This window comes from Rattus norvegicus, chromosome X (assembly GCF_036323735.1).
Source record: "Rattus norvegicus strain BN/NHsdMcwi chromosome X, GRCr8, whole genome shotgun sequence".
In the NCBI taxonomy this organism is placed as follows: domain Eukaryota; kingdom Metazoa; phylum Chordata; class Mammalia; order Rodentia; family Muridae; genus Rattus; species Rattus norvegicus.
Window position 1 is genome coordinate 52,171,363 of NC_086039.1, and position 14,544 is coordinate 52,185,906.

Consider the following 14,544-nt stretch of genomic DNA (forward strand, 5'->3'; position numbering starts at 1 on the left):
GGGGGGGGAGGTGTTGGGGATGTTGGCCAGGAAATCAGGAAAGGGAATAACAATCGAAATGTAAATAAGAAATACCCAAGTTAGTAAAGATGAAAAAAATTGTAAGGGAAAAAGTTCAAGTAACATATGAAGGCAGACCTATCAGAATTCCACCAGATTTCTCACCAGAGACTGCAAAAGTCAGAAGATTCTGGGCAGATATCATACAGACCCTAAGAGAACACAAATGGCAGCCCAGGATGCTATGTTCAACAAAAGTCTCAATTAACATAGATGGAGAAACCAAGATATTCCATGACAAAACTAAATTTACATAATATCTTTCCACAAATCCAGCCCTGAAAAGGATAATAGATGGAAACCTCCAGCAAAAGGAGGGAAACTACACACTAGAAAAGTAAAAAAATAATCTTCTTCAACTAACCCAAAAGAAGAGAACCACACAAACATAATTCCACCTCTAACAACAAAAATAAGAGAAAACAACAATCACTATTCATTAATATCTCTTAACAGCAATGGACTCAAAGTCACAATAAAAAGACATAGACTAACAGAATCGATATGTAAAGAGGACCCAGCATTTTGCTGCATAGACACCTCAGAGACAAAGACAGACAGTGCCTCAGAGTAAAATGCTAGAAAGAGTTTTCCAAGCAAATGGTCCCAAGAAACAAGCTGGAGTAGCTCTAATATCGAATAAAATAGACTTTCAACCAAAAGCTATCAAAAAAAAAAAAAAAAGGAAGGACACTTCTTATTCATCACAGGAGCGATCCACCAAGATGAACTCTCAATCCTAATTATCTATGTCCCAAATGCAAGGCAACCTACACTCATAAAAGAAACCTTGCTAAAACTTAAAACACACGTTGCACCTCACCCAATAATGATGGGAGATTTCAACATACCACTCTTTGCTATGGACTGATCATGGAAACAGAAACTAAACAGAGACACAGTGAAAATAGCAGAGGTTATGAACCAAATGAATTTAACAGACATCTATAGAACATTTCAATCTAAAACAAAAGATTATACTTTCTTCTCAGAACCTCATGGTATCTTCTTCAAAACTGAACATATAATTAGTCACAAAACAAGCCTCAACAAATAAGGTAGATTAAAATAATCCCGTGCATCCTATCAGATCATAACGGACTAAGGCTGGATTTCAATAACAACAAAAACAACAGAAAGCCCACATAATCTACTATATGATAACTTGGACAAGGAAGAAATAAAGAAATTAGAGCCTTTTATAATTTAATGTAAATGAAGGCACAACATATACAAACTTATGGGACACAATGAAAGCAGTGCTAAAAGAAACACTCATAGTTCTAACTGCCTCCAAAAAGAAACTGGAGAGAGCATAAGCTAGCAGCTTGAGGGCACACCTAAAAGCTCTAGAACAAAAAGAAGCAAATACACACAAGAGGAATAGAATGCAGAAAATAAACTCAGGGCTGAAATCCACTAAGTAGAAAGAAAAAGAACTATACAAAGTATTAAAAAAAATCAGGAGCTGGTTCATTGAGAAAATCAACAAGATAGATAAACCGTTAGCCAGATGAACCAGAGGGCACAGAGTGTACCCAAAGTAACAAAATCAGAATTGAAATGGGAGACATAACAACAGAATCAGAGGAAATTCAAAAAAATCATCAGATCATACTACAAAAGCCTATACTTAACAAAACTTCAAAATCTTGATGAAATGGACAATTTTATAGACAGATACCAGATTTAAAAGTTAAATCAGGATCAGATAAACCATTTAAACAGTCCCATAACACCTAAAGAAATAGAAGTAATCATTAAAAGTCTCTCAACCAAAAAATCCCAGGACCAGATAGTTTTAGTGGAGAATTCTATCAGAGCTTCATAGAAGACCTCATACCAATACTGTCTAAATTATTCCACAAAATAAAAGCAGAAGGAACACTACCCCGTTCCTTAAAACAATGCAAAGACCCAACAATGAAAGAGAACTTCAGACCACTTTCCCTAATGAATATCAATGGAAAATCAATCAGTAAGACTCTTGCAAACCAAATGCATGAACACATCAAAATGATCATTTATCATGATCAAGTAGGCTTCATCCCAGGGATGTAGGGATGGTTCAATATATGGAAATCCATCAACATAATCCACTATGTAAACAAACTCAAAAAAAATGATGATCATCTCATTAGATGTTGAGAAAGCATTTGACAAAATTCAACACCCTTTCATGCTAAAATTCTTCAAAAAATCAGAAATTCAAGGCCGATAAATAAAGTAAAAGCAATATACAGCAAACCAGTAGCCAACATCAAACTAAATGGAGAGAAACTCAAAGCAATTCCACTAAAATCAGGGGCTAGATAAGGCTACCCACTCTCTCCCTGCTTATTCAATATAGTACTCAAAATCCTAGCCAGAGCAATCAGACAGCAACAAAAGGAGATCAATGGGATATATATTGGAAAGGAAGAAGTCAAAATATCACTATTTGGAGATGATATGATAATATACTTAAGTGACCCCAAAAGTTCCACCAGAAAACTACTATTAAAATGGGTTACAGAACTAAACAAAGAATTTTCAGCTGAGGATTATGGAATGGGTGAAAAGTACCTAAAGAAATGTTCAACATCCTTAGTCATTAGGGAAATGCAAATCAAAACAACCCTGAGATTTCACCTCACACAAGTCAGAATGGCTAAGATCAAAAACTCAGGTGACAGCAAATGCTGGCAAGGATGCGGAGAAAGAAGAACACTCCTCCATTGTTGGTGGGATTGCAGACTGGCACAACCTCTCTGGAAATCAGTCTGGAGGTTCCTCAGAAAACAAGACATAGTCTTACCTGAGGACCCAGTTATACCACTCCTGGACATATAGCCAAAAGATCCTCCAACATATAACAAGGATACATGCACCACTATGCTCATACCAGCCTTATCATAATAGCCAGAAGCTAGAATGAAGCTAGATGCCCCTCATTAGAAGAACTGATACAAAAAAATGTGGTGTATGTACACAATGGATTACTAGTCAGGTATTAAAAACAATGTTCGTGAAATTCATTGGCAAATGGTTGGAACTAGAAAATACCATCCTGAGTGAGTTATCCCAATCACAAGAAAACACACATGTTATGCACTTACTAATAAGTGGATATTAGCTCAAAAGCTCAGATTTACCAAGATGAAATCCACAGATCATATGAGGCTCAAGAAATGGATGACCAAAGTGTGGATGTTTCAGTCCTTCTTAAAAGGGGTACAGTAATATTCATAGGAGGAAGTATAGAGACAAATTTTGGAGCATAAATTGAAGGAATTGACATTCACTGCCTGCCCCACCTGGGAAATCAGCCCATATACATACAGCCACCAAACCCAGACAATATTGCTGATGCCAAGAATTGCATGATGACAAGAGCCTGATATAGCTGTCTCTTAAGAAGCTCTGCCAAAGCATAACAAATACAGAGTTGAATGCCTGCAGCCCACTGTTGAAGTGAGAACGTAGTCCCCAATGGAGGAGTTAGAGAAAGTATTGAAGTAGCTGAAGGAGTTTGGAATCCCATAAGAACAAAAATACCAACGAACCAGAGCTCCCAGGGACTAAACCACTACCCAAAGAGAACACATGCACAGAACTATGTCTCCAACTGCATATGTAACAGAGGATGGGCTTGTTGGGCAACAATGGCAGGAGAAGCCCTTGGTCCTGCCAAGGCTAGACCCCACAGTGAAGTGGAATGTAAGGGCGGGGAGGAAGGAAGGGGTGTGTGGTTGTGTGAGAGAGAACCCTCATAGAAGTAGGGGGACAGGATAGGATAGGGGGTTTATGAACTGGAAACTGGGAATGGGGATAACATTTAAAATGTAAATTTTAAAAAAAGAGAGAAAAAGATAAACAGCAAATAAATACCTTTGGAGAACCATAAGTCCTTTTAGTTAAATTTCTATATTATGTTACTTAATGATATATAACATTCTCTGTTATCTATTTTGTCCTTTAAAAGCCCTCATAATTAGTAAAATATTCCTATGACTGAAAGTAGGAGCAAGTATAATGTTTAACAATAAAAGATACAATTTTCTTGTTTTTATATACTTTTTGCTTTGTTCCTTTTTTGCATGAATTATTTGAGAATTTCCTATAGTATGTGTTGTTTGCATTCACCTTTCGTTCCCAACTCTTCACAGATCCATTCCCCTTCCCTATTTACCCAAATTTGACAGAGAGAGAAAGAGAGAGAGAGAGAGAGAGAGAGAGAGAGAGATAAGAGAGAGAGACAGAGACAGAGAGAGACAGAGAGAGATGGAGAGAGAGACAGAGAGAGACAGAGAGAGGGAGGGAGAGAGGGAAGGAGAGAGGGAGAAATAGAGAAAGAGAGAGAGACAGAGATGCAGAGACAGAGACAGAGAAAGACAGAGACAGAGAGATTGAGAGATAAATACACACAGACACACACACACACACACACACACACACACACACACACACACAACATGTGCTGCCCCTCTAACAAATCCTGGTTGACCCAGCAGGCTTAACAATCTTATGGATAACAGACTCTTTAGCTTCCAACCCCTATTTCTTTAGCAAGATTAAGAATTCCTACACACCTATGTTATCCATGATAGAATTGAATTCATTTTTTCAACTTTATTTTAGGAACTGGAAACACATTTTTGAAATCGTGAACTTAGAATCCTGATTTACTAGATAATAAAGGAATATCTTGTTAAAGAATTATTTCATCTACCAATTCAGGGACTGAAATCTCTCGATTATTTGTAATCAAACTGTCTCAAGTGTGGTTAAGTAGCAATAAGTAGTTACTTGTTCTGCCTGAAGCATATATCTTCTGTTGATTTCTATTATCTAGGAATATATGTTAGTGCTTGATAATGTATCTATTCCCATTCATAATTTACTAACTCACTATAACATGTGTCAAAGTGATAATTAAATAATACAACTAAAGATTTTTCTCATAGGTGAGGTTAAGAGATGAAATGGCTGGAAATGAAACATCACAAACCTATACATATTTTTATGGTGCTTAAAAATTTCCATGAAACATCGTGAGATATAACTTTGCCACAGATCACTGACTGTTCTTCCAGAGGACTGGGGTTATATTCCCAGCTCTCACATGGTACTTAACAACTACCTGGAAATTCAGTTTAAAGGAACTGCCCGTATTTTCTGGCTTTTAGAGGTATTACACATACAACTTGTTCAAATATAAATAAGGCCAAAAGATCCATATTATGAAATAAAAATAAAGATTTTTAATTTCATGAAAAAATTAAAATACAAATATTTTACCCAATTAGTTGGTATGAAGCATTCCAATAAATGCAAACTAAGAGAACATTTGAAAGCAATTTTAACATTCTTTTAAACATCAAATTCAATATATTATTTTAGTACTGAGTTTTGAACCCATTACTTTGGCTATTGTATGCAAGCATTTTACTACTCAGCTGCATTCCTAGTTCTGTTTAGACCAGGATATTTAAAAAAAAACATAAGTCACTTAGCATAACAAATAATGAAACAACAATTTCATATTGGATCACATTTTTAATTATTTTTATATATATGGAATTTTACATTGCTTTTATCATATAACTTTTTGAGGAAGACAAATGAGATTTTAGAAGCAAATTGTTTATTATTAAAAGTAATCTTTAGCAATTTGATTTACATTTTATATACAGTTGTGTTTTTTTTTCTTTTGGTTCTTTTTTTTTTTTTTTTTTTTTTTTCGGAGCTGGGGACCGAACCCAAGGCCTTGTGCTTCCTAGGCAAGCGCTCTACCACTGAGCTAAATCCCCAACCCCCAGTTGTGTTTTTTTTAAATCTTAATATGAGGGACTGGAAAAATGGCTCAGTAGTCAGTAACAGAGTCTCTTCTTCCAGAAGAGCTGGGTTTAATTTCCAGCATCCATATAAGCAGCTCACAACTGTCTGTAACTCTAGTTCCAGGTGATCTGACATCCTCACAGCAGTGCACATAAGTTAAAATTAAATAAACTAAATCTTAGTATGATAATACATACCTCAACAACCTTTATAGTCTATTTCCTGGTAGAAAGTAAAGGCATGAGGATGCCTATGAATTATTAATTGATTCTAAAGTTTCAATGTTTGTTGAGTGACATTTTACATTTTGGATCAGGGAGATGGAAATTTATTTTCATGATTTTAGGCAAGGGGAAACAGGAATTGCAATATTTAAAATATAAGATATAGTAGTATGTTTCATGATATTCCAGGGAGGAAGCTGTGGTGTCAGTAAGAAAAACAAAACATTTTTTTTAAATCAAGTAATTCCTTTTTTTTTCAATCAGAAGCAATTAAGAGTAAGTTAAATATGTCAGATACCATTATTTCCTGCTCTTGGCTGGCTATGTTTCTACAGTATACTCTGACGTTCATATAAATAAATTTGCCATCCTGTTTGGAAGAATCAGACAGTATAGTAAAGATGCTTGAAGCAAAAGAATTCATATCGGTCTACATTAAATGTCATTATAAACTGGAGAGATCTACCTATTGTGAAAGAAAATATTAAATAGTTAAATTAAGAGTTATTAGAGACATTTATCTCAATATGGTTAGTTGGCAAATCCCTTGCTTAAGTTCCTAGCCATACTATTTGCAATCTTTTATTTATTTCTCTATTTAGCCTGTAAGGGTTCATATTTGACCAGCTTGAATAAGCACTATACTTCAGGCTTATGTTACCTGTGTTTCCTGTGCACAGATTTCCTTTGAAATGGATATTTGGAAAAGACTCAGGTTTCAAAATATCATACTTCAAAATCAAGTCCTATACTCATATCTGTGTCATTAATGGATCTGTTAAACATGATTTTCAACTAGATATAAGAATAATAGCAGAGTGGCACATAAACTTAAAAATTTTACATTGGGACCTGGATTTCATCTTCCTTTATGAAACACACATTTCTCTCTTTATAGTATATTAATTGAAGTATTGTTTAACTGCTAAAATACTCTGTAAAAGATTTGAAATCATATATAACATTTCAGAATGTTAATTATTAAGGATGTGACAAGTTTAATCTAGGAACAGTATCTAGAAGATACTGATATAAATTAAAGCTTCTTTTTTATTTTCATTTTTAAAAATTTTACTTGCAAGTAGAGTGGCTCAAATATCACACATCAATAATAATCTGGGAATGAGGGAGTCAATTTTAAATACATGTCAAAATTACAAAGGGAGTTGACAAAACCTGGGTACTTTATCATTTTGACATTATACTTTCAGATACTGTAAGAAACTATTCAGGAAGCAAAATGGAAATTTTTCTAGGGATTTTTCTATCACCATAGCAACTAGGAACTATAGTTTCATTTCTGTGGGGTCAAAAACTGTAAAGATCACTTATTTCTAGACAAACTAAAACAGTCAAAACTATAAGAGGTTGTATATTTTAGTGTAAACACTAAGAGAATATTATCTTTTTCTTTGGTGCTTCTACTGTATGCAGTGCCTAGGGCATGATAGTACACATAGAGTCTTTGAAGAGATGTTTTGGATTCCAGTCACTTTACACTCTTCTTGGGAAATGTGCCAAGGAGTGATTACCTTGATATGCAGGGAGTATGACATTCCCTGACCCAATTTCTGCTTTTCTCATATAAGATAGAAACTTCTTCTGCGTTTGAATAGTAGAACTGTTAACAACTTATTCTGAACAATTCAACTATTTTACAGAGAACTGAAAGTTAAATATCAAGAAACATCTTAAGCTCAAATCCCCAGAAAATGTATACATCATGCGTAGTTATTCTTGCTTAGACATATGCTCCCTTGTGAAAAGGAACATACAAGTGCACACTCCCATGCATGTGCGCGCACGCGTGTGCGCGCACGCGTGCGCGCGCGCGCGCACACACACACACACACATACACATACAAATACTCATACACACAGGTACACACACACAAGCTTACACATCACATTAAACCTTGTATGGTGGGTGAGTAAGATCCTATTCTTTTATTTTTATATTAGCATTTTTTCTTTTTTTATTACAATGAAAGTTTTTTAATAATTTTGCTAACGATCACACATACAAGCACATGGAAAAATTATAAATCATCTGACAGCTAGGTAGTAACTATCAGTCTACTAACACCAAGTAATAGTATAACCTACATTGTATATGTGTGTATGTACCGTGTACATTTACACATTCTCTCAACTTAATGTTTAATGCTTTCTACTTGTTTTATTTTTAATTTATTTTTATTTAATCATTTCTACAGTCCAGACTTCATCCCCCTCCAGGTCCATACTCTGATTGTTCCACATCTCATAGTTGCCCCATATCTCTGTGAAGATGTCACCACCCCCCTAATCCACCCGACCTGCGCTCTCCCTGGAGCCTCCAGTCTCTTGACATTGAGTGCACTGGCCTTTATAGGTCCTCATAGGTTTTTACTTTAAGCATTTGGGCCACTACAATATACGCAAATGCCAGCTTTTTCTTGTGGGGGGGGATATTTAACATTTTCTTCTTTTTATTACTTTTAATTGTACCACAATGAGCATATATTACTGTTATTTTTATTGGATTTTTAAAAATACATTTCACATGTTATCCTCACAACCTATCCCATACTCCCTTCCCATTCTTCTACGAGGGTGTTCTCCCACCCAACCACCCTCCCCTTCCCGCCTCCCCATTCTGACATTCACCTACACTGGGGGTCCAGCCTTGGCAAGACCAAGCGATTCTCCTCCCATAGGTGCCCAACGAGGCCACACTCTGCTATATATGCAGCTGGAGCCATGGGTATGTCCATGTGTACTCTTTGGATGGTGGTTTAGTCCCTGGGAGCTGTGGTTGGTTGGCATTGTTGTTCTTATGGGGTTGCAAGCCCCTTCAGCTTTCTTTTAATGTGAATACATAATAATTGTCTTGCTTTAAACATAGTAGAAACCCTATTTTATTCTTGGAAATGGATTAGTAGCCAAGTGAAAAAGAAATCCATGACCTTTAGAGTCTGACTTTGCATCTGATTATCTGCTACTGAATTATAAGTTCCCCTGATCAGGCAAATTGTCAAAAGCATCAGTGAAGTTATCTTGGTATAAACTCCTGGCATATGACCTAGTCAGGTTATTGCAACATCTCTAAACACAACAGAGACTCAGAGCTATAAAACATGACTGTTCTATTGAAACTGACAAATGTAAACGAAGACTGATGGATACACACCAGGTCCAGTGATTTTAAGGTACTAATAGCAAATCCAATCTATTTTCTTGAAACTTTTTATAACTTTTGTTGTAGTGTCAACTGTGTTGTATAATATATAAACCTTGTATAGATAAACATACCCCTCATGCTAAATAAATCAATCTGCAACATTCCATTTTTTAATTTAATCTTTGAACAAATGGCTCTCTTTACTCCACCCATGTTATTAAAGAGCTCTATCCTTATGCAAGGTTTCTTGCATTCTCTTAAAATCCCCCTTTAGCCATGTAACCATCTCTTATGCAATTAAAACACCACATATTTCTGTGATTACCATTTCTGTTAAGTAAAACTGGTAGAAGGGAGTTTTAGTGTGAATTTTTAAAGATGAGTAAATTCACAGGCTAGTTCGGTGTTATCACGCCCTCCTTTCCCTCATATGTCAGTACCTAATGTGGCAGATATGTCCTTTTTCCTTGGAGTTCAGTAGAGGTGTCAAAAAAAATAAATTAAGTTTCTCATCATAAGATACACATGGAGTTTAAGAAAATAACATATAATTATTAAGAAAACCTTTTAAACTTGAAATTAATTTGTATCACCTATAATTACTATATTCTACCTGTCTTGAGCAGATATACAGGACAATAAGTAAAATTGCCTTCTTTTTAATTTAGAAGTCTATTTCAAAGATTTGCTTATAATTGGCATGATCTATAGTCTCACTGGGTTGTACAGATTAGTTTCCATAATTAATAATTTTTAAAAACAGACTTCACTATTAGCTACTGTTAAATGCAAAATTTTTAGTTTGAGATTCAAAGCCCATTATTAGATATCTCTAACCTCTCTATACTAGTCTGTTTTCCCACAGGTCTTTACATTTTATAAAATCATATACTTCTGATTGCTTATGTCATATTTTATAAATGTGACATATGGCCTATAAAGTCTTTCCTACTTCTGTCTCTTGAATTATGACTGTCCTACATTCAACTTTACACATGACCAAATGACACATTATTCCTTCTACAAACTTCTCAGAAACTTTAGAGAAAGAGTGAAATTGACTGAAGTACTAGAGAAAGTATACTTGGCCTTAAGCCAGCAACTGAAAGAAAACGTCAGAATATAAGAAAAGGAGAAAGAAAGGACTTAGAAAATAGTCAGGCTCAACAGAACCTTATCGTGGGTCTGAAATTGCTATTTCTTTAGCAAAGCTTAAGGTGAATCTGTCTTCCTTAAGGGTAGTCCCATGGCCAAATGTTTGTCTATTGTCTAGGATAACTGAATTATTTTTTATTTTGCATTGTTATTAATTTATATGCGTATTGTATGCTTGAGTGAGTTTATGTGAACCATATGCATATAGAACACAGTAGAAGCCAGACATCAGCATTAGATCCTCTGCAAGTACAGTTGACCTATTGGAATGAAAGTCTAATATGTATAAGGTTGATAATTTAGAATTATAAAACAATTTCTTCTAGGACTATTTCTCCTTTTTACCCTCTAGAGAAAGCCAGTTTATTTTATGACATATATATATATATATATTTTATTTCAGAATATAAAAGAAAATTTGCAACAAATCTCAGGTCGGATTGATGTTATTCACAAGAAGAAGACAGCAGCCTTACAAAGTGCCACCCCCATGGAAAGGGTGAAATTACAGGAAGCAGTGTCACAGATGGATTTCCACTGGGAAAAACTTAACAGAATGTACAAGGAACGACAAGGGTAGGTAGCATTTTAATTTTACTGAAATGTTATAGCACTTTTTGGGAAACTCTAAAATATTTTTGAGCAGTTTCCATGGAGAAAATATTACTGTAAAATATTACTGTAAAATACAAGGGGATTATTACTAATGGAATGAGATACTAAAATTATTCTTTACTGAAATAAACATTATGTTTATATATCATCCTCTAAAATTGCACATGTTAATGCTGTTTTGTTCATAATTAAGCTGATATAAAGTACAAAATATATATCTCTAATTCTTTCTGCTGCCTATGTATTTTTATAAGTTTGGTTCTTAGAGAAGTATATGTTAACATAAAAGCCCTTTATTTTCATTTATTATTTAAAATTGTAAGTTGATATTTACACATTTTATAGTCTCATTCCCTGTATTTCCCTATTTTTTAATGTGGCAAACATATTTAGTTGATGTGAAATCAGCTTTAGTGCTTATCTTAAGTTTTTAACTTATGAATTAATTTTGAAGGTATTCAGAAGCAGTAACCTCACATCACAAGAAAGTGGATTATTTATTCTTTCACAAAGTTTGAATACAAGTTTTCTTTTTTATTCTTTAATCTTTTTCACAGTCCAGTCTTTTTGGGGGGTTAGAGAGGATATTTTTTTATTTACATTTCAAATGTCACTGTGTTTCCCAGTTTCCTGGTCATAAGTCCCCTATCCCATCTCTCACACCTTCTTCTATAAGAAGAACCATCCCCCTTCCCGCCTCCCCCCTGATATCCCCTACACTGGGGGATCCAGCCTTGGCAGGACCAAAGGCTTCTCCTCCCATTGGTGCCCAACAACACTTCCTGTGCAGCTGGAGAAATGGGTCTAAAAGTCTTTAATTTCTGTCTTTATTTGTTCCTTGACCAAGTTATCATTGAGTAAAGCATTGTTCAGCTTCCATGTATATATGGGGTTTCTGTCATTTTTGTTGTTATTGCAGACCAGCCTTAGTTCCTGGTGATCTGACAGGATGCATAGGATTATGTCAATCTTCTTGTATCTGTTGAGGCCTGTTTTTTGACAATTAGATGGTCAATTCTGGAGAAGGTACCATGGGGTGCTGAGAGGAAGGTATATTCTTTTGTTTGGGATGAAATATTCTATATCCTGATCCATCTTCTGACTGTTCCTCATTTCATACCCCCCATCTCCAAGAGACTATCCCCACTCCTACCCCACCCCTCCAACCTCCCCACTCCCTCGGGCCTCAAGTCTTCTTGCACTGAGCATATAAACCAATTTTAAGTTCTGTAGTTTAAAGATAGGCCTCTTCTTTTGCTTCAGAAGTATTTGAATTATTTTGTATCACTCATGTCTCTATTTATAGCTAACCTTGGGCTTTGGGTTTTATTTTACTACATTATACTCTAAAATATATGTTTCAGACATTAATTTCAGTTGTCATCCATGATTGTCTTTACTATATTTCCAATCATCATTCATTTAGTATTATTATTGTAAAGTATAATAACTTTAGTTCTGTAATCTTATCTCCCTCTGAATAAAGCACGGACTCCTTAATGTGCCATAAAAGGCCTTTACATGAACCCTATTCACATAGGCCTGGTCAACCATGCCATTTGTCATATGCTATGGGTACTCCGGCCTTCATATATTATGAGTTAGTAATATGAAACTGCTCTGCAGTTTCTAAAGTGTTTTGGTTCCTTTCTGTGTTACTCATCATATTACATAGGATTCACTTTAAATGTTTTATGACTCTTAATCCAAGATTATAAGTGGATCATGATATCCTGAAGTTTGAATATTAGTTTATCACTTAATATAATATTATATCCATATATTACTTTATATTTACTAGTGTTTCCAAATTTGGCTGTCACTCTATAGGATATCTATTCTTAGATGATCTTCTCTTACAATTTACCATTTAGTTAATTTATATTTTGCAAAGGTGAAAGTATCTCTCCTCAGGCTGGAGAGATGGTTGAGTGGTTAACAGCACTGACTGCTCTTCCAGAGGTCCAGAGTTCAAATCCCAGCAACCACATGGTGGCTCACAACCATGTGTAATGAGATCTGATGCCCTTTTCTGATATGTCTGAAGACAGCTACAGTGTACTTATATAGAATAAATAAATAAATCTTTAAAAAACATTAAAAAAAGAAAATATCTCTCCTCAGTCAAAGCAATACATTTATCTTAATATATGATCAAATGTCTAATTTAATTGTTGATGTAAAGGAGAGAAAATCAGTACTCTGATATACATACAATAAAATACAGTCTTACATTGTTACTTTAGGATATATTCATATTCCTTATGGGTCAATTGTGAGTTACTACAACAAGAGTCTGCAAATGAGGTCAGAGTCATCACTTTTTCCAGAATATGTGTATTTTACTGGCTTCTGTGTTTTCTTCTTTTCTTGCATCATTCTGGACTTTGCTAAGAACTTCTGTACTTTGCTAAGAACTTCTGAGTTTTCATCAATGCTCAGTAATTATTGTGTTTCTTTAGGCACATACGGTCATGGCAAACAAGCAGGATCCTTTCTGAGGCTGACTCTTCATTATAATCATATAACTTCTGATGATATATAGTCATTATATTTACCTTTAAAAGAGTAAAACTGTTTCTTTTTCTTTTCAATTCACCTTCAACCTCAGAGGAAATAATAAAAATGGAAAAACTAATGCTAGTCCATGGAGAAAGTTGGTGAAATTGCATACAAATATGTGATAATGTAGGTTTCTGTGGAGTAACTATGTCTCTAAACACAGTAAGATTATTCTTCTTTGTTCAAAAGATAATTATACATCTGTTTTTCTTGTCACCTAAATTCACTCTATTTCTCCAACCATTAGTAGTTCTATTATCTTCTATGTCTTTAGTCTAATCTAAGATAAAACTTTTATAATTGTTTCCAGGAACTCTAGAGTTCACCTTCCTTTGGAATCCTGGCTTTTCTCTAGACTGACTATATATTCTTGAACAACATCACTAACTTTTATGCTCCTTATATATAAAACAGGATAAAATGATTACCCAAATTATTGTGTTGTTGTAGGGAAGCATCAATAGAGCAAATTTGCAGTGTCTTGCTTAAAAAGGGCTAGTGTAATGACAAAAATTGTCCTGTGGCTCTGACTAGTTTAATTCCTGCTAATTTACTATGCTTATGTATATTTGATTATTTCACGTCAGTAGATGGTACTACCATTCATAGGACACAAGTGCATTTCGCAAGATTATAGGGAGAGTTGCATTTTTCCTGTCATTATGTGGATTCCAAGAAGTAAATTCAGGTCTTCTACATTGGCAGCAAGCATCCTTACCAGGTTAGCCCATAATTAATTTTCATAACTCTAGTTTTCCAGTTATTTTAGAGAGATGAATTGGACTCAGTCTCTGAAGATCATTACAGATGTGTAGATGACATTGATACCCAGACAGTGAGAAAAGAATAAATAATTATATTCTTTTCTTATGGGAAAGTATCATATCCCTAAAAATTGGAGTAGAGCCTTCTTATTCAGACTCAGGAATGACTCAAATCTAGTAC

General features: G+C 34.8%; 1 protein-coding gene across 11 annotated transcripts in view; it reads left to right on the forward strand.

The window, feature by feature from the left end:
- The window catches only part of Dmd (dystrophin), a 2,367,748-nt gene that overhangs the window by 1,101,265 nt on the left and 1,251,939 nt on the right, over positions 1 to 14,544 (forward strand). For all 11 annotated transcript variants that reach the window (XM_063279795.1, XM_063279798.1, XM_063279800.1 and 8 more), the window contains one exon: positions 10,826 to 10,998. In XM_063279795.1, coding sequence (XP_063135865.1) covers positions 10,826 to 10,998 — 173 coding nt within the window. The remainder of the gene's footprint in view (positions 1 to 10,825; positions 10,999 to 14,544) is intronic.